The sequence below is a fragment of the Gopherus evgoodei genome, chromosome 2 (assembly GCF_007399415.2).
Source record: "Gopherus evgoodei ecotype Sinaloan lineage chromosome 2, rGopEvg1_v1.p, whole genome shotgun sequence".
NCBI lineage: Eukaryota > Metazoa > Chordata > Testudines > Testudinidae > Gopherus > Gopherus evgoodei.
The window spans coordinates 198,277,373-198,298,885 of record NC_044323.1 but is presented as its reverse complement, the minus strand read 5'-3'; the positions used below and the strand labels follow the sequence as shown (position 1 = coordinate 198,298,885).

General features: G+C 40.5%; 1 protein-coding gene across 1 annotated transcript in view; it reads left to right on the top strand.

Moving 5' to 3' along the window:
- The window catches only part of CCDC102B (coiled-coil domain containing 102B), a 354,221-nt gene that overhangs the window by 316,564 nt on the left and 16,144 nt on the right, over window positions 1-21,513 (top strand). Inside the window, 1 exon segment of the mRNA XM_030552669.1 lies at window positions 15,350-15,512. Coding sequence (XP_030408529.1) covers window positions 15,350-15,512 — 163 coding nt within the window.

The window sequence follows — 21,513 nt, the reverse complement described above, 5'->3', positions numbered from 1 at the left end:
TATGAATATATAGAACAGCATCTCTAATTTGGTTAAGTCGCAAAAGCAAACTACAGTAATAACAGGGTATTGCTAAGTAATTTCACTGTCTCTCTCTACTAGAGGAGTCATTTATTTTAATTCATATCAACCTCACTTTTATAGGAGGTTTCATTGTAATGGACAATAGTTATTGAACATAAGAACAGCCGTACTGGGTCAGACCAAAGGTCCATCTAGCCCAGTATCCTGTCAACTGACAGTGGCCAATGCCAGGTGCCCCGGAGGGAGTGAACCTAACAGGCAATGATAAAGTGATCTCTCTTCTGCCATCCATCTCCATCCTCTGACAAACAGAGTCTAGGGACACCATTCCTTACCCATCGTGGCTAATAGTCATTAATGGACTTAACCTCCATGAATTTATCCAGTTCTCTTTTAAATGCTGTTATAGTAATAGCCTTCACAACCTCCTCAGGCAAGGAGTTCCACAAGTTGACTGTGCACTCTGTGAAGAAAAACTTCCTTTATTTGTTTTAAATCTGCTGCCCATTAATTTCATTTGGTGGCCCCTATTCCTTATTGACTTTCTTCACATAACTCATGATTTTATATACCTCTATCATATTCCCCTGTAGTCTCCTCTTTTCCAAGCTGAAAAGTCCTAGCCTCTTTAATCTCTCCTCATATGGGACCCGTTCCAACCCCCTAATCATTTTGGTTGTCCTTTTCTGAACCTTTTCTAGTGCCAGTATATCTTTTTTGAGATGAGGAGACCCATCTGTACGCATTATTCAAGATGTGGGCGTACCATGGATTTATATAAGGGCAATAAGATACTCTCCATCTTATTCTCTATCCCCTTTTTAATGATTCCTAACAACCTGTTTGCTTTTTTGACTGCCACTGCACACTGCATGGACGTCTTCAGGAAACTATCCACGATGACTCTTTTTCCTGATTTATTGTAGCTAAATTAGCCCCCATCATATTATAAGTATAGTTGGGATTATTTTTTTCCAATATGCACTACTTTGCATTTATCCACATTAAATTCCATTTGCCATTTTGTTGCCCAATCACTTAGTTTTGTGAGATCTTTTTGAAGTTCTTCACAGTCTGCTTTGGTCTTAACTATCTTGAGCAGTTAAATATCGTCTGCAAACTTCGTCGTCTCACTGTTTACACCTTTTTCCAGATCATTTATGAATAAGTTGAAAAAGATTGGTCCTAGGACTGACCCTTGGGGAACAGCACTAGTTACCCCTCTCTACTCTGAGAATTTACAATTTATTCCTACCCTCTGTTCCCTGTCTTTTAACCAGTTCTCAATCCATGAAAGGACCTTCCCTTTTATTCCATGACAACTTAATTTACATAAGAGCCTTTTGTGAGAGACCTTGTCAAAGGCTTTCTGGAAATCTAAGTGTGCTATGTTAAAAGGATTCCCCTTGTTCACAAGTTTGTTGACCTCTTCAAAGAACTCTAATAGATGAATAAGACATGATTTCCCTTTACAGAAACCATGTTGACTTTTACCCAACAATTTATGTTCTTCTATGTATCTAACAATTTTATTCTTTGCTATTGTTTCAACTAATTTGCCCGATATTGACATTAGACTTACTGGTCTGTAATTGTTGGGATCTCCTCTACAGCCCATATTAAATATTGGCGTTACATTAGCTATCTTCCAGTCACTGGGTACAGAAGCCGATTTAAAGGACTGATTACAAACCATAGTTAATAGTTTCACAACTTCACATAGTTTCACAACTTCACATCTTTCAGAACTCTTAGGTGAATGCCATGTGGTCCCCATGACTTGTTACTGTTAAGCTTATCAATTAATTCCAAAATCTCCTCTAGTGACACTTCAGTCTGTGACAATTCCTCAGATTTGTCACCTACAAAAGCTGGTTCAGGTTTGGGAATCTCCCTAACATCCTCAGCCATGAAGACTGAACAAAGACTCCATTTAGTTTCTCTTTTTGTATCTCGATCATCCAGGGGCCCCACTGGTTGTTTAGCAGGCTTCCTGCTTCTGATGTATTTAAAAAATATTTTTGTTATTACCTTTGAGTTTTTGGCTAGCCGATCTTCAAACTCCTCTTTGACTTTTCTTATTACATTTTTACACTAAATTTGGCAGTGTTTATGCTCTTTTCTATATACCTCACTACGATTTGACTTCCACTTTTTTACAGATGCCTTTTTATCTCTCGCTGCTTCTTTTACATGATTGTTAAGCCATGGTGGCTCTTTTTTAGTTCTTTTACTGTGTTTTTTTAATTTGTGGTATAAATTTAAGTTGGGCCTCTATTATGATATCTTTGAAAAGCATAGACTCATAGACTCTAGGACTGGAAAGGACCTCGAGAGGTCATCGAGTCCAGTCCCCTGCCCTCATGGCAGGACCAAATACTGTTTAGACCATCCCTAATAGATATTTATCTAACCTACTCTTAAATATCTCCAGAGATGGAGATTCCACAACTTCCCTAGGCAATCTATTCCAGTGTATAACTACCCTGACAGTTAGGAACTTTTTCCTAATGTCCAACCTAAATCTCCCTTGCTGCAGTTTAAGCCCATTGCTTCTTGTTCTATCATTGGAGGCTAAGGTGAACAAGTTCTCTCCCTCCTCCTGATGACACCCTTTTAGATACCTGAAAACTGCTATCATGTCCCCTCTCAGTCTTCTCTTTTCCAAACTAAACAAACCCAATTCCTTCAGCCTTCCTTCATAGGTCATGTTCTCAAGACCTTTAATCATTCTTGTTGCTCTTCTCTGGACGCTCTCCAATTTCTCCACATCTTTCTTGAAATGCAGTGCCCAGAACTGGACACAATACTCCAGTTGAGGCCTAACCAGCGCAGAGTAAAGCGAAAGAATGACTTCTCATGTCTTGTTTACAACACACCTGTTAATGCATCCCAGAATCACGTTTGCTTTTTTTTGCAACAGTATCACACCATTGACTCATATTAAGTTTGTGGTCCACTATGACCTCTAGATCTCTTTCTGCCATACTCCTTCCTAAACAGTCTCTTCCCATTCTGTATGTGTGAAACTGATTGTTCCTTCCTAAGTGGAGCACTTTGCATTTATCTTTATTGAACTTCATCCTGTTTACCACAGACCATTTCTCCAATCTGTCCAGATCATTTTGAATTTTGACCCTGTCCTCCAAAGCAGTTGCAGTCCCTCCCAGTTTCTATGCCAACATCTAAATTGTTGATGAAGATATTGAACAGAGACGGTCCCAAAACAGACCCCTGCGGAACCCCACTTGCTATACCTTTCCAGCAGGATTGGGAGCCATTAATAACTACTCTCTGAGTACGGTTATCCAGCCAGTTATGCACCCACCTTATAGTAGCCCCATTTAAATTGTACTTTCCTAGTTTATCTATAAGAATATCATGCGAGACCGTATCAAATGCCTTACTAAAGTCTAGGTATATCACATCCACCGCTTCTCCCTTATCCACAAGGCTCGTTATACTATCAAAGAATGTTATCAGATTAGTTTGACATGATTTGTTCTTTACAAATCCATGCTGGCTATTCCCTATCACCTTACCATCTTCCAAGTGTTTGCAGATGATTTCTTTAATTACCTGCTCCATTATCTTCCCTGGCACAGAAGTTAAACTAACTGGTCTGTAGTTTCCTGGGTTGTTTTTATTTCCCTTTTTATAGTTGGGCACTATATTTGCCCCCTTCCAGTCTTCTGGAATCTCCCCCGTCTTCCATGATTTCCCAAAGATAATAGCTAGAGGCTCAGATACCTCCTCTATTAACTCCTTGAGTATTCTAGGATGCATTTCATCAGGCCCTGGTGACTTGCAGGCATCTAACTTTTCTAAGTGACTTTTTACTTGCTCTTTTTTTATTTTATCTTTTAATCCTACCCTCTTCCCGTAAGCATTCACTATACTAGACATTCCTTCAGACTTCTCAGTGAAGACCGAAACAAAGAAGTCATTAAGCATCTCTGCCATTTCCAAGTCTCCCGTTACTGTTTCCCCCTCCTCACTGAGCAGTGGGCCTACCCTGTCCTTGGTCTTCCTCTTGCTTCTAATGTATTGATTAAAAGTCTTCTTGTTTCCCTTTATTCCCATAGCTAGTTTGAGCTCATTTTGTGCCTTTGCCTTTCTAATCTTGCCTCTGCATTCCTGTGTTATTTGCCTATATTCATCCTTTGTGATCTGACCTAGTTTCCATTTTTTATATGACGCCTTTTTATTTTGTAGGGCATGCAAGATCTCGTGGTTAAGCCAAGGTGGTCTTTTGCCACATTTTCTATCTTTCCTAACCATCAGAATAGCTTGCTTTTGGGCCCTTAATAGCGTCCCTTTGAAAAACTGCCAACTCTCCTCAGTTGTTTTTCCCCTCAATCTTGATTCCCATGGGACCTTACCTATCAGCTCTCTGAGCTTACCAAAATCCGCCTTCCTGAAATCCATTGTCTCTATTTTGCTGTACTCCCTTCTACCCTTCCTTAGAATTGCAAACTCTATGATTTCATGATCACTTTCACCCAAGCTTCCTTCTATTTTCAAATTCTCAACAAGTTCCTCCCTATTTGTTAAAATCAAGTCTAGAACAGCTTCCCCCCTAGTAGCTTTTTCAACTTTCTGAAATAAAAAGTTGTCTGCAATGCAGTCCAGGAACTTATTGGATAGTTTGTGCCCCGCGGTGTTATTTTCCCAACATATATCTGGATAGTTGAAGTCCCCCATCACCACCAAATCTTGGGCTTTGGATGATTTTGTTAGTTGTTTGAAAAAAGCCTCATCCACCTCTTCCACCTGATTAGGTGGCCTGTAGTAGACTCCCAGCACGACATCACCCATGTTTTTTACCCCTTTTAGCCTAACCCAGAGACTCTCAACACTTCCATCTCCTATGTCCATCTCCACCTCAGTCCAAGTGTGTACATTTTTAATATGTAAGGCAATACCTCCTCCCTTTTTCCCCTGTCTATCCTTCCTGAGCAAACTATACCCATCCACACCAACATTCCAGTCGTGCATGGATTTCACTTTAGTCACTGTACGGTTTAATTTCTGTTTAACTAACCCCCTCATTTTTTCTTAGTTCTGCTTTATGAAATTAAATGCCACAGTGTTGGGCTGTTCTTCCCACCACAGGGATGTTAAATGTTATTATACTATGGTGACTATTTCCAGGAGGTCCTGTTATAGTTACCTCTTGGACCAGCTCCTGCACTCCACTCAGGACTAAATCAAGAGTTTTCTCTCCCCTCGTGGGTTCCCATACCAGCTACTCCAAGAAGCAGTCATTTAAACTATCCAGTAATTTTATCTCTGCATTTCATCCTGAGGTGACATGTTCCCAGTCAATATGGGGATAATTGAAAACCCCCACTATTATTGAGTTCTTAATTTTGATTGCTCCTCTAATTTCCCTTAGCATTTGATCATCACTATCACTGTCCTGGTCAGGTGGTCAGTAATAGATCCTCAATGTTATATTCTTATTAGAATATGAAATTACTATCCATAGAGATTCTGTGGAACGTGTGGACTCACTTAAGATTTTTACTTCATTTGATTCTACATTTTCTTTCACATATAGTGCCACTCCTCCCTCCCCCCCCGCATGACCTATTTTGTCCTTCCGATATATTTTGTACCCCAGAATGATTGTGTCCCATTGATTGTCCTCAGTCCACCAGGTTTCTGTGATGCCTATTATAGCAATATCATCCTTTATCATGAGGCACTCTAGTTCATCTATCTTATTATTTAAACTTCTAGCATTTATGTACAAGCACTTTAAAAACTTGTCACTGTTTATTTGTCTGCCCTTTTCTGATGTGTTCAATGCTTTTTTATGTGAATGTTTCTCATCTGATCTGGCCCTTACATTATCTTCTTCCATCCTCTCTCCTGACTAAAACTTAGAGGTCTCTATCAATAGACTCTCCTCTAAGAGCAGTCTCTGTCCGATTCTCCTGCTCCTCTGCAGCAGTCAGCTTTTCCACATCTCCAAGTTTAAAAACTGCTCTACAACCTTTTTAATGTTTAGTGCCAGCAGTCTGATTCCACTTTGGTTTAAGTGGAGCCCATCTCTCCTGTATAGGCTCCCCCTACCCTAAAAGTTTCCCCAGTTCCTAATGAATCTAAACCCCTCCTCTTTACGCCATTGTCTTATCCACGCATTGAGACTCTGAAGCTCTGCATGCCTACCTGGCCCTGTGTGTGGAACTGGGAGCATTTCTGAGAATGCCACCTTAGAGGTCCTATATTTCAATCTCTTCCCTAGCAGCCTAAATTTGGCCTCCAGGATGCCTCTCCTACCCTTCCCTATGTCATTGGTACCTACATGTACCACGACCACTGGCTGCTCCCCAGCACTACACATAAGTCTATCTAGATGCCTAGAGAGATCTGCAACCTTTGCACCAAGCAGGCGAGTCACCATACGGTTCTCCCGGTCATCATAAACCCAGCTATGTTTCTAATGATTGAATCTCTCATTACTAACACCTGCCTTTTCCTAGTGACTGGAGTTCCCTCCCCCGGGGAGGTAACCTCAGTGTGAGAGGATACCCCAACATTGTCTGGAAGGAGGGTTCCAACTATGGGAAAGTTTCCCTCTGCTCCCATTAACTGCTCTACTTCCGTGGGCCCTTCCTCCTCCTCAACAACGCAGGGGCTGTCTGACCAAAGGTGGGAAAATTCTACAGTGTCCCAGAAAGAATGAGAGTTAACCGTAATTTACAAAATGTTAACCTGGACTCACTGTTGTTGAGCAAAATGCTGTAGAATGTATCAAACCCAACATCTTTTGTCAGGATAGTTGTTTCTGCACATTTCCTGGCTCCTGCCCTTCAGACACTAAAACCTGGTAAACCAGTGGCTTGCATTATCTTGATTATTTAGGTGCCTTCTTATACTTCCCCATACATACCCAAAGGAAAGCTCAGCAGTTGTTGCTCAAAATAGATGAAAAAAATCATACATATTCCTACCACAGTCCAAAAATGCCATTCAGTAAATAAAGGGTAATAGTTATCTCAAAGTATGTAAGCAAATGTACATACCCTGCTTCTTGTTGAAAAAGATGATTTCAGATAATTTAATCTAAAATAGTATCTCTTTTCCCTTAGGTGCATTATGGAATCAAATTTTGGGGAAACAATCCAATATGTGCCCTAAAGTTAACTGAGCTGCAAAATTCCTGTCTGATCTAAACTTCTAATGCTCTACACTTGAGTGATAACAAACTTTTGCTTGGAAGACATTTGATCTGCCATAGTTTTAAATTTACAACGGGCATTTCTGATTTGTTTTTGGATCACACACTTTGCTTCCTTTCAGGTTAAAGAAACAGCAGAAAGTGAGCTCTGGATTTGGGATCAAGCAAAGTTCCATGTATGATGTTGGTGACTCCACGGATGCAGTGAACAAAGATGAGCCAACATATTTCATAAAACAGCCCTACAGTGACAAGCCTAACGCTGATCATTAGGAACAGAGGAAAACTGATAAAGATTTAGAGGAAAGAGAGAGCTCTGAAACATGTGGCAGATCTGTACAAAGAAATACGATTTCTATTATTTCTAATACAGTATTCAGGACTTGTATTCATATTACATGAGACTCACAGGAAATGTGCTTGCTTCAATGTGTACCAAATCTGAATTAGAGTTTACAGTTGTACATTTTTCATTCTCAATTCTCTTGATTACTGTCTCTTAAAGCAAAAATCTGATTTTACTTACTATGGCAATGTCCTAGGTTATCATCAGACAAACTGAATTTAAGATACGCAAGATGAAGAATACCTGGTTCAAATTTAATATTGTCCAGAGGACAAGGCAATGAACTGGGGACCAGGAGACTTAAAAATGCTATTCCCTGCTTTGCTGCTGACCTTTTGTGTAAATTTGGGCAAGTCACTTTGTTCCTCTGTGCCTCAGTTTCCCCACCTATATAATGTTAGAAGGTGCATACATTCCTTCATACATGTATTTGAGATCTGCAGAAGAAAAGACTTATAAATATCAATATTCATTTAGATTTAAAATCACTCCTCCTCTCTTATTTTTCCCACCCCAACCTCTTCTCCACATATATGTGCATATAAACACGTACTTATCAGCTTATTTTAATGTCTTAACTGTGCTTTTGTTTAAATATCTCTGTTTTATTAATTCTATGTGTATAAGTATTTAAATCATGTTTAAGTACCAGTAGTCTTCTTATATGAAACAGCACTCTAAGCATTAGGACTTTCAAAATGACAAATTTTGAAAGCTTTGAAATACCATTCTTTTCAAATGTTAAAAAATGATGTGTAAGACCAGCATTTCTCAGCCACTGGGTCAGGTATATTCTCGAACAGGGTGGATAGCAACTGTCCTGGGGTCATTAATAGGGATATGAAAAAAAACCCCAAAACCTAAAAGTTTTCATTCATGGAGATCCTATTTACCTAATATAGCAGTTTTGCAGTCCCCTAGTTACAGTTAGATGTTGTGTCCTGAAACTCTAAGAGGAATTCTTAATTTCCTGTTGAAACCAGCAAGTCTTGCCACCTCTTCAAACTCCAGTAGCACATTAGATGCTCTCCTCATTTTCCTTACAGTGACCTACAATCCTTCTCCTTGCCCCATGTCTTCATGGGCACTTGCCTGGCCTGCTCCCCGTAACTGCTGCAGGGCCGCCCAGAGGATTCAGGAGGCCTAGGGCAGGGCTGAGTCTTCAGCGGCAATTCAGCTGCGGGTCCCTCTCGGAGGGAAAGGCCCGCTGCCAAATTGCCACTGAAGAATGAAGCGGCGGCGGTAGAGCAGCCTAAGTGCCGCCAATCGTGGCTTTTTTTTTTTTTACTGCCCCTTGCAGCGGTGCTTGGTACTTACTGGGTGGTGCTCCGAGGCTTCGGCAGCACTTCAGCGGTGGGTCCTTCACCCACTCTGAGTCTTCGGATGTACTGAAGGACCTGCCACCGAAGACCCGGAGTGACTGAAGGGCCCGCCGCAGAGGTGCCACCGAAAACCTGGAGCAGCTCGTCGGGGCCCCTGTAGGGCCCGGGGCCCAGGGCAAATTGCCCCACTTGCCCCCCCTCTGGGCAGCCCTGAACTGCTGTCTTTGGGGAGATGTGGGGAATAGTAAGATGGTCTGCTGTCCTTTCTCAGACATCCATGGCTGGTGCCCATGTTCTTCCATGGGGTGGAGGAATACATTGATTGAGACAGATAATTTTTAAACACAGTTCTGAATTTATGGGAATTAAGATTTTAAGAATGTTAAAAATAGTGATTTTGCTTTTTTGTCCAAACTGTCTTTCTTCCTGCCCTCCCAAAGCTGACCTCTTCACTATTTTGTTTTCTAGACCTGCTCATATTTCCATTCAGAATATCCTTTTCACTCTTACAAGCCAAAGAGGGAAGGGAGGGAACCATAGCAGATAAATTCTGTGTTTTCTATTTATGTACATAGGCATATCACCATTGTGTTACAAATAATATTGATCAGATTTTAAAATATTTTCTCAGTTTAAATTAGCCATAGATAACTCCATGTTTTTCTATCTTTTCCACATTTAATGGCCTGAATTCCATATTAGATTTCAGAAGAGAGAGAGCTTTCAAAACACTAAAACTGCAAATGTAATTTCCTTGACTTAGCTTTTCTTTAGTAACTTCTTCATGTGCAGCTACATATAATACACCCTGTTGCACGCACTCTCACGCTTGCTTGCTCTCTCTCATTGTCACAGCAGCAATAAACTTCTGTAATGGTCTCTTTGGCCTCCCTCATCCCCTTGCTGGATCCAGCAGACTGGTATGCCGCCCTTGACTTGAAGGACTCGTATTTTGATATTGCAATCATTCAGCCCCACAAAAAGTACTTCAGGTTTGTGGTGAACAATACCTACTACCAATTCACTGTCAGCAGCACTTGGAATCTTCACCAAGTGCATGGCAGTCGTGGCCATGTTCCTGTGCAAGCGCCAGGTACAAGTGTTTCCATACTTCGATGACTGGCTGATTAGGGGCCACTCCAGGACCTAAGTGGAAGCTCAGGTCAGATTCATCAGAGCCACCTTCAACAATGTGGGTCTCCTTCTAAATGACAGAAAATCAACTCTGTCCCCCCATCCAGAGGATAGCATTTATAGGGACAGTACTGGACTCAACCTGAACCAGGGCATACCTGCCGGAAGCAAGGTTTCAGCCCCTGACAGATATCATTTGAGACCTCAGACAGTTTCCCAACACCACAGCAAGGATCTGCCTGAAGTTTCTGGGACACATGGCTGCCTGTATCTATGTGGTGTAGCATGCCAGACTCAGGCTTCAACTCTTCAGTTGTGGTTCGCATCAGTGTATCACCTAGCCCGAGAGAGCTTGGACAGGATCGTGACCCTGCTTTGCCCAGCCCTCAACTCCCTCCTGTGGTGGCTCGATCCTCAGGAGGTGTGCTCAGGGATCCCTTTCATTAGTCCTCAGCTGTATCTCTCACCAGTGATGGACGCATCAAACTTGGACAGAGGAGCACATCTGGGAGAACACAGGACACAAGGTCTCTGGTCTCAGGCAGACCTGGCTCTCTACATGAACATCAGAGAACTCAAAGCGGTGTGCCTAGCACACTTAATGTGCATGCATGCACATTTAAGAGGTCATTGTGTATCAGTTATTACGGACAATACAACAGCAATGTTCTATATCAACAAACAAGGAGGTGCACGCTCCTCTCCCCTGTGACAAGAAGCTCTCATGACGTGGGACTTCTGTGTGGAACATTCAATACACCTGCAAGTCTCGTACCTCCCCAGGGTACAGAACGAGCTGGCGGACCACCTCAGCAGGTCGTTTCACGCCCACGAGTGGTCCCTTCACCTGGATGCCATGTTCTGAATCTTCCAGAGGTGGGACTTTTTCCAGATAGACCTATTTGCCATGTGACACAACAGAAAATGCCAGCAGTTCTGCTTCTTCCAGAATCACAGCCCAGGTTCCAGAGCAGATGTGTTCTTCCTTTCATGGGGAGGCTATGTCCTTTATGCCCTTACTGAACATTCACAAGGTACTCCTCAAGATCCGGAGGGAATGAGCTCAGGTCATATTGATAGCACCAGCCTGGACCCATCAGCACTGGTACACATCTCTCCTAGACATGTCCATAGAAGCACCGGTCACCTTTCCACTCTTGACAGACCTTCTGACACAAGATCACGGTTGTCTTCAACATCCGTGCCTCTACTCGCTTCACCTCATGGTCTGATAGCTCCATGGTTGAACCCGTTGGAGCTTTCCTGCTCAGATCAAGTTGGACAAGTCCTTCCTTGTCAGCAGGAAACCCTTTACGAGAGCCACTTACCTTGCCAAGTGGAAGAGATTTTCAGTCTGGCAGGTGCACACCATTCGTTCCCGAAACTAGCCTCAGTGCAGCTCATTCTGGACTACCTCCTTCATCTGAAGCAGCAGGGGCTTTCGTTGTCTTCAAGTAAGAGTGCACTTAGCCGCCATATCAGGTGCGGGGGGCCGCTTGGTGTTTGCTAACCCTATGGTCAGCCAATTTTTAAAAGGACTCGACAAGTTATACCCTCACGTCCATAAACCTGTCCCCACCTGGGACCTCAACCTGGTCCTCTCTAGGCTCATGGGACCACCCTTTGAACTGTTGGTGACATGCTCCCTTCTCTACCTCTCTTACAAGATGGTGTTCCTGGTAGCGATAACCTCGGCCAGGAGGATGTCTGAGCTCAGGGCCCTAAGGTCAGAGCCTCCCTTAACTGTGTTCTGTAAGGACAAAGTTCAGCTTCAGATCTCATCCTGCTTTCCTCCCAAAGGTTGTATCACAGTTTCACATTAATCAGGACATTTTTCTCCCCATGTTCTACTGTAAGCCACATTCCAGCAGAAGGGAACAGAGACTCCATTCTCTGAATGTCCACAGGGCGCTGGCCTTTTACATTGAGAGAATGAAATCATTCATAAAATCAGTCAAGTTATTCGTGACAGTAGCGGACAGAATGGAAGATCTGCTGGAGTCGTCACAACACATTTCATCATGGATAGCGTTCTGTATTCATGAATGCTACAACCTGGAAGGGGTTCCTGTACCTCCCATCACTGGGCACTCTACCATGGCATAGACTTCATCAATAGTGTTCCTGGCTCATGTTGCCACTCAGGAAATCTGCAGAGCAGTGATGTGGTCCTCCACCCATACATTCACCACGCACTATGCGATTACCCAGCAGGCTAGAGACAATGCGGCCTTCGAACGAGCAGTGCTCCAATCAGTGGAAGACTCCGACCCCACCACCTAAACTTGGGCTTGTGAGTCACCTCATTGGAATTGACATAAACAAGCACTCGAAGAAGAAAAAACTGTTACTCACCTTCTCGTAACTGTTCTTTGAGATGTATTGTTCATGTCCATTTCAATACCCACCCTCCTATCCCTCTTTCAGAGTAGCTGGCAAGAGGAACTGAAAGAGTGGCTGTTCAGCAAGGCTCTATATTGAGTGCCATGAAGATGTGACTCCAGGGGGTGCCCAGGCCGATCTGACAGAGGCTGTTAGGGGAACAATCTTCTAGCTACCTTGTGCGTGTGTGTGCACACACCTGATTGGAATGGACATGAACAACAAACAGCTCGAAGAACACCTTACGAGAAGGTGAGTAACTGTTTTTTTCTTCAAACGTATTCAATGTTCAATTTATTCAGCACCTTTTTTTTTTTTTTTTTTTTTTTTTTAGTCTGTGCATTGATACACTTTCAAGTGCCCAATAATCAGTACTGGGATTCAAATTCTTTTGCTTGGATGTTATAGGTAACATTTTTTTCTGTTCCCTAACAGGATGAGTACTCAACTGTATCCATCAGGGACAGTTATACATGCAAATAGAAATGTTTATTTCAGCAACTATTTAAGCATGTGACTTTTAAATATTCTGTCTGTGGATTGTCAAGCCAGTTATTTTAAAACTAGCTAAAAGAGAGCACAAAAATGCAAAATCATGACTAAAGTGATCTTAGCTTAAAATTTCCATAAATATCTGTTCAATGTGGACCTAATCACCATAGAAACTGAATACCTCATTATCTTCAATTGTAAGCATTCTTACAATACCTTTGTGAGGCAGGGACATACTATTATCCTCATTTTGCACATGGGAAACTAAAGCACAAAGAGATTATGACTTGCCCAAGGTCACATCGTAAATCTATGACAGAGCTCAGGAACTCAGGACTCCAAAGTTCTAGTCTAACATTCCAGCCATTTGGTAAACTTTCTTAATCATTATAGTAAGTTTAGTACTCAACTCTACTAAATGTAGATTTTTGAAGCCTTGATCTCATATGAAATTGCTATAGTGACTGATTTATAAATGTTTCTTTCTCTAGAAGCTTACTATATGTTAACAAGTATAAAAAGCATATTTTCCACATATGAATGAGTCATAAACACACTGTTCATACAGTAACTGGAAGCCATATGAGTAATCTTCAAAATAAAGTGTACTTTTCTCATGACAATCTTAGAGATCTGTTCTTTAGGAATCTGCTTTTTCTTAGGGATCGGATATAATTTTATGCATATATAAAGTGTCCAATTATAAAGTGTCCATATATAAAGTGTCCAGAATTATACACAATAATGAAATTGTTTAGTTATTGGAGGAGCATGTTTGAAACTTTATATTAAATGTGCTTATCTTTTTCAGAGGAATAATAGAGAGAAATGCTCTTTTGTGAAAATTTGATCTATTTTATATTTCTTACTTTCTTTGAAGGATGGACCCCACAAGTTCACCTGCATGGCTGCTTAAACATTTTTATGAGATAAATTTCAAAACATTATGCTTATCCTATTGTCCCCCTGATGGCAAAATAGAGTATTTTGGTGGGATTCTGTGCAGTGCCTCCAAGACAGGTATCACAGAACTCTCAGTTCAGGAGAAGGCAGGGGCTATACTGGCTTTAAGCCACCTTCATGCCCTCTCAGTCTTCAATTTCCCATAATTCTGTGCTTCAGCCATGCCCCTCCCCCAGTACACTCGTGAGGGGTCCTCAGTAGGCAATTCACAGTTTTTGTGAAGGTGAAAACACTTGTGTATACTGGATCAGTAAAGGTATTCATGGATAATTCTCCCTCAGCTGGACACTGGGATTTTAGGACTTCTTTATAACCTCCCAGCCCTTCCACCTGGTTTATAGGGCCCAGGGCAGGAGATGAGGCTTTTTAAACAGTAAAGACCCAAATAACAGAGGAATAATCAAAACCAAAAATCTAAGACCAAAACACTCTTCTTTTCAATTAATATTCTGAGTGACATGTTGAACAAACATAAGCATGTTAGAGCACAAATGCAATTATGTTGGCTGTTTTAATCACTAAGAGAATATATTCAAAGTGGCTCCATTTTGGGTGCTAATTGATCATAATCAGGAAAGACTCTGCATAATGAATCTATCTCATGACACAGATGGATATCATTCTTAGGTTATTACCATTTGAAAAGGGGAAAATATAGCTAGGGAAAGGACAAACAGACCTGTGCCATTTATCATTTAGTTTTTGTTTTCCATGGAAGAGATTGTAGAAAGAGAAAGAGTTTGTATATACTGAATCAGTAAATACATCAGAAGACATCAATTCATTTGCTAAACTCATTAGCCAAAAACAATACATACAGTATTTGTACAATGCACTATATTTCTTTTAATTCAGGTGAATTGGTCTTGTAGTCATATAATCAATATGAATGTAAGTGGATTCAACATCCAGTTTTCTGCATAGTTTCACATTATACAGTATTATACTCCATTGGTATCTAACTAGTAGAACTTTTAGTTAAAGGCACAGTCTTAGAAATGTGTTTGGCCTCGTGCATTTTATTTCTGTGGTCTATGACAGTGGAGTCTCAATCAGTATGGGTATAAGCTAGAACTCATTGAAGCCAATCCAAAAACAATTCCCAAATAAATAGTATAGAGCATTATTGTGTGGGTCACTTGAAAATGCCATAAGAAACATATTAAAAAGTCAGAATTCAGGAGGGTCTGGAATAAGCGCATTGTTGTTTCTGCACATTAAAAGAGACCATCTCAAGTTTATTTTGAAAGGGGACTAGCAAATTAGAGGAGTAATCACACTGAATCACATTTATTATGCTGATGTAAACCGGACTGTAGGGAGGCAGAATGGCTTCCCGCCGAACTGGAGTGTGAAGGACTACTATACTCTCCTGAGTGGGTGGAGCCAAATCTGCCCCACCCCCTCCCAGAAGAACCAGGGCAAGACAGGAAAAAAAGAGCTCCCTGGAGCTCAATTGCTACTTAGCCACTGCAGAAGAATGGACATCTCTTCTAGGGTGCAGGAGCCCAGTCCAGCCCCAGAGTAGACCAATGCCTTGTCATCAGGGGAGACAGATGAAGACCCTGAGGAGCTGCCAGAGCTGCCAGAGCTGCCAGAAGCCAAGTACCCTGAGGAGACAGAGGATCTTTGTACCACTGAGCCCTACACCCAAACTGTGGTAGGAAGTGGCCCAGGAGGACCAGACTCTACTCTGGTTCTGATGCCAGAGTGTGGGTCAGCATGTTTCAGGACGATCCCTGCTAATCAAATGGTGAACCCATCCACCACTGTTAGGGCCCTGGCTCGGACCCTGTGGAGGAGGGTGGGCCTGGGTCCCATTACCCGCTGCCGCCAACCCCACCCCTAGGGTAGCAACCCATTCACCCCTAGACCAGAAGGCCCGTGTGTTGCTTGTAGTCTGCCCCAACCAGGCGGCTGTGGGCTAAAGACTGTGGCTTGGTACCACCCAGAGGGCCAGAGCTCCCTTACAAACTGCTAATTATAGGCTGTTAATTACTGTCTGCCCCAGCTAGGCGGCTGTGGGCTAAAGACTATTATGATTCGTCCTGCCCAGGGGGTCGATGCTTTCCCCTATAAAACACTTACTTGTTCTCCACCAATAGTGAGGTGGGGTGGCCTCCTTCCTTTCTCGAGTGTCAGGGACCACTACACTGTTTTTGTTAACCCTGTGCAGTATTTTGCCCTCAGTGTGTACTATATTTTCTTCTTCATCATTAGTACTTGTGTTCAGTGGAAGGTGGAGTTCAGATAGGTGAGTAGCTTTTGTTTTCTTTACTGTAACCATGATGTGTTTTGCAGTTGCAATGCCCTATGAATGTTTCACATATATTTTGGTATAAGTGATCATTAATCATACTCCTTTATTACAGCATATTCTTCTTAACAGTCAAGCAGTCATTTGTTAAGTTCTTTAAGCAATGGACAAGACATAAATCATAAGCTGCCTATCTGCCCCCCACTTGTCCTACACAGTTAAACAAATCGATTTTGTGTGGCCATTAAGATATTGGCTGCTGCTGTATTCGTTTCCTCCCAGCATGATTTACTCGTACCAAGTATGACTCTGGCCACACTGCAAGTGCGTGAGAATGTTCCAAAGCAGTCAAAACTATAAGAATCTCTCCTTATTTCTCCCTGGGTGATTCCAACTGCATCGATCACCAGGATCCACTATTCTAGTGAGCAGTGGAAAGTCACTGTACAACCAGGACATAACTTGATCATAGTTACTAAATGATAATATTGTAGCATTTGCCATGTAATTAATATTGCTTCCAAAGAAGATGCCATATAGTTACTGCACTGTTAATAAATATATGAGCAAAGTGTATAATTCATTACCTATATGCACTAGAAAGCCATAGGTTGCAATAATTTTGCAGTTTAACCATGGCATATAATCTGTGGCATGTGTATTTTTCAACTGGCTCTTTTTTAAGAGCTCTGCATTTCTTGGGTCTTCATTCAGCTTCTTCCATAAGCAAATTTGCTTCAAAATATGCTTTTCTTTGAGTCTATGTACCTTTAAGGATTAATTTTATTCTACCTGGTAATATTTACTGGGATAGTGTGCAGAGGACGGGAGGCCTATATTTTGAACATGTAGTTGCCTCTGGTAAATTAGTCTCTCTAGAACTCGAAGGTGTGACGAGTCAGAGCAGAGATATAGCAAGTAGTGCTAGTAATACACCTGGGGAGTTGCCTCACATACAGCTCAAAAGGCAGTGACCCTAATTTTCAGACAGACAAGCTAACCAGAATGTCTAGTTCTGCCTTTGGTGCTTAACTCAACATTTAAAGATTTAAATACCTACTTAACAGGCCCAAACCTAAATGCCTATTTAGGATGCTAAATAAGGGATGTGAATCTCTTGCTAAGGACCCCATGTATGAAAATTGGGCCAGAAACAGCAGATATGCACAGATACTCTGCATGATGACTGTAAAAGGTCTAGTCTTGGTCCCATTAATATGAAATAGTTTTGCCATTTTCTTCACTACAAGCAATGTCAAGCCCTCATTAAGGAGAAGAAAATAGAAGCCATACTTTTAACTCCACTGAAATACTGAAGAACAGGTGGATTTTTTGGACAGGATAGAAAATAATACTATTTTGTTGTTGTTGTTTTGTTTTTACTAAAATTAGGATTTTTCTTTCTAAATAGAGACATTTAGCATCTATGGGGAAGTATCAAGGAGCAATTACAGACGTCTTTGTGAGAGTACACCCAAACCTCTCAAACTGTGCCAGACAGCTAGTTTATGTATATATAATAATCCAAGCTCTGAAGAATGACAGTTAAAAAAACCCTGGTGATTGTGATGGATCAAGGAACCATGGATGGGTGAAGAAATAATCCCTCACCCTGTGGCTTGGAATCCAGCTTCTTTCTACTTTTAAAATAGAATAAAAAGTAAATAAGTGACAGGGAGTTTGGGGAGGGTTTTTTCTTCTAGTTTTCTTTTCACGGGTTTGTTTTCCCCCCTCACTTTTCATCTTTTTTCCCCCTTTTCCAGAGGGGAATGGGAAAAAAGCATGAGGAATAGAGTGGAGGGTGGGTCAGAATCTAAAAATGGAACTTTTTACATTTTTCAACAAATGAAAAAATGATTTTAATTTATAACCAAACAACATTTTGTTTCAAGTTTTCCATTGAAAAATGAAATTTTAATACAAAAATGTTTTGTTTCAAACATTTGTGGAAATAATATTGAATTTTTCAACCAGGTCTATCTTGGATCAAAACTACTTGCCTAATACAGTTTATTAACTCTGCAGGCTGACTATGGGGTTTGTAATCTCCAGGGACCAGAGCCTAGATCCTAGTGCAGGTTTTTCATACCTATTTTGCTTTAGTCTTCATTGAAAAGTTTAGTTGTGACCCGATGTTTAACACAATTGTACAAGTCAAAGAGAACACAAGCCAAAGTAGAGTAAGTACAGGTTAAAGAATATTTAGCTAAGATATATTCAAGTTGTCAGGGTTGATGAAATTCATCCTAGTGTACTTAAAGAACTAGCTGAAACAATCTCAGAGCCATTAGCAATTATCTTTGAGAACTCATGGAGAACAGGTGAGGTCCTAGAGGAATGGAGAAAGGCAAACATAATACCCCTCTTAACAAAGAGGACCTAGGGAAATATAGACTAATTAATTTAACTTTGATACTCAGGAAGATACTGGAACAAATGATTGAATAATCTGTTTGTAATACCTAGAGGATAACAGGATGGTAAGTAATAGCCAGCATAGATTTCTCAAAAACAAATCATGCCTAACCAACTAATTTTCTTCCTAATAAGGTTACTGGCCTTGTGGATGAAGGGAAGCAGTAAATGTGATATATTTTCATTTTAATTAGGCTTCTGACAAAGTTCCATATGATAGTCTTATAAACAAACTAGGAAAATGGGGTCTAGATGAAATTACTATAAGGTGGGTGCAAAGCTGGTTGAAAAACCATATTCAAAGAGCAGTTATGAATGGTTCACTGTCAAACTGAGAGGATGTATATAGTGAGGTTGCACAAAGGTCTGTTCCAGGTCCGGTACTGTTCAGTATTTTCATTAATGATTTAGATAATGGAGTGGAGAATATGCTTATCAAATTCCAAACTGGGAGGGATTGTAGACTCTTGTTTCAATGTGCTGAATCTGCATTTTTTGCTGAAAAACAATTTCACTCAGCTCTAGTTGTAAATACTGCATGTTTTGGTCTTCTTCTAACTGATGACTTCTATTAATGCTTAGGCCTACTTGTAGAAGCAAAAGTTTTGTGCTCCCTGATGTGCATGTTCAGTACAATAATTTTAATAATCTTTAAAATATGCAAGGAATTTTTTCCATAAAATTGCTTTTAATGAAAAAAACCTTTGCTTAATAAAAGTACATTTTCAATTTACTTTTTAATACAAACACCATTCAGCCACTACCTTATGTTCAACAACACACCATCTATAGGCATGCATGTGAATGCCTCAGGGCCAATAGGAGAGCAGACAATGGATTCTCTTGCTATACAGACAACAGGATAAGAATAAAGCAAGCAGCTTTTTGAAAATTAATAGTATTCTCCCTAATGAGAATGGGCTAAAGACAGGTTTAATGAGCTTAGAAGTTGGTGGTCGGAAACCACTGAGAATGTAACAAAAGTAATGGGCCTAGTAATCAACTGGTGTAAATTTACACCAATAGAGCTATCTCAGTTTACATCAGCTGAGGCGCTAGACAAACATTACCCTCAATGAAAGTCCTTTGTCTTGACTATGATTTGATTTGATTGGATGAGAATCTTGGAATGGTTTGGAGGGAAAAGAACCCAAGATGCTGCTTGCTAATAAGTTCAATTATATCCCATTTTTGTACTCAGCTATGTGATTGCTTAAAAACTTCTTTAGTTTAAAATTCTAATGGCTGTGAAACATGCCAGACTGACAACCATGCAGACTGAAGCTCAGTATTTATTCATTGAACAAGTACAGCACAGATAGGAGTAGTGCATACCGTCCTGCCCACTCCCTGGTTCATTGATACATTATTTCCTAGCATAAGCTCAGGGAACACAGTTAGGTTTGAAGCTGTACAAATAAGAAATCTGCTTAGCTGGAATCCAAGAATGAAATTAAAATATCTGTGGGATTGTTCCTTAGTTTTTCTTTTGTACTTATAATCATATTTAATTATGTTTCTTTTTATCCTTTAATTTTCCCCTTTAGCCTTTTGATTTTTACATCACTAGAATGAACTCATTCTCAATAGATTAAGAATCTAAAGAAAGAATGTGAAATACAGATTTTTCATTGCTAGGTTATTATTGAATGGGATGAAAGTCTAAAAATATACAGAGTACATTTTTTAAAAGCTAATGAAACTTGATAGTAAAAATGTTACAATAGAATAAAAGTCCAGCTTTGTGCTTCTAGAATCCATGCATTGCAACCGCTCCCATGAGTAATGTTAGCAGCCAGTGAGTTATGCGACGGGAAAGGTATGTTTTTTGTTTTTTTTCTATTCTAATCTAATCTGCCTATCCCTCTACTGAAGTACTGTGCTTTGTCCACTGGGTCTTCCTCTGTATGTGGTTCAGGTGCCATTGGGATTTGGTAAATGTATTGGATGGTACCATTGATGTAATGATGACTCAAGAGCGATCTTGTGAGTCCCTGGAGTCAATATTTCACAAGCACTAATCTAAGGACTGTGAGAAAAGCTGAAATCAAAGAGGAGTCAGAGTGTTAATGTTATGGATGGGATGGATCTCTGAAAATGGCATCTATTCCTGTAGATTTTAACCTTTAAAAATATCTGAAATTTAAAAGCACAATCACAGTTTAACAGCCTGGCTTCTCTGTGGTGCTTCATTTTAACCTACATGAATAATGCCTGAAAACATGAGCTGATTTGGGATTCTCACTTTCACTTGCTCCTGAGCTTTGCAGTGGGTGTTGAATGTGTGAAGTGGTTATCTTTCTATGTGACCCTACTTTGAGTGCTGCATAGTTGTGCCCTTCTCCCTCTTTTCTTTGTTTTTCCTCTCTTTCTCTCCTCTGGATCCCCCAGGTCTCTGCCTCTATTAACATACTCATTATCAAGGGAGTACTTACTTATACTGAAAAATTGTCTCTTGCATGTGCGTATGTAATGTATTATGTGCCAAAGGCTTCTATTTGCCCTTCATAATGTAACAAGGTTAATAATGTTAAAGTTGTTGCAAACTATTTTATATAAGACATTTAGCATGGAATTTCTAATAGCTAGTAACATAGTGGGCTATAACTAGCTTTTTTTACCCATTAATTCCATAGCAACTAGAAATAAGAATATATTGAAGGTCTGAGTCACTCTGAGCTGAAAATTAGAACAATTCATTGGTGAAGAAGAAAGCTGCAAGAATATTCAGCTAACTATATTTGCCCAGAGGAACCTTATTTCTGTCCTATACATTGCAGAGTAAAGGTCAGAGAAAGCAGTTTTCAGTAAGAAACAGATAAGTAAATTCATTTGTGAAACTTATACAACTCATCCTGTGAGTTATCTTCACCTAGGGACCACTTCTGGAAATGCTTTCAAATATTTGCCTTACCTGTATTTGAGATTATTCTTTCTCCAGTTCATTCAAATGAAGTGTCCACCCAAGCAGGGGATGTAGAGTAAGACC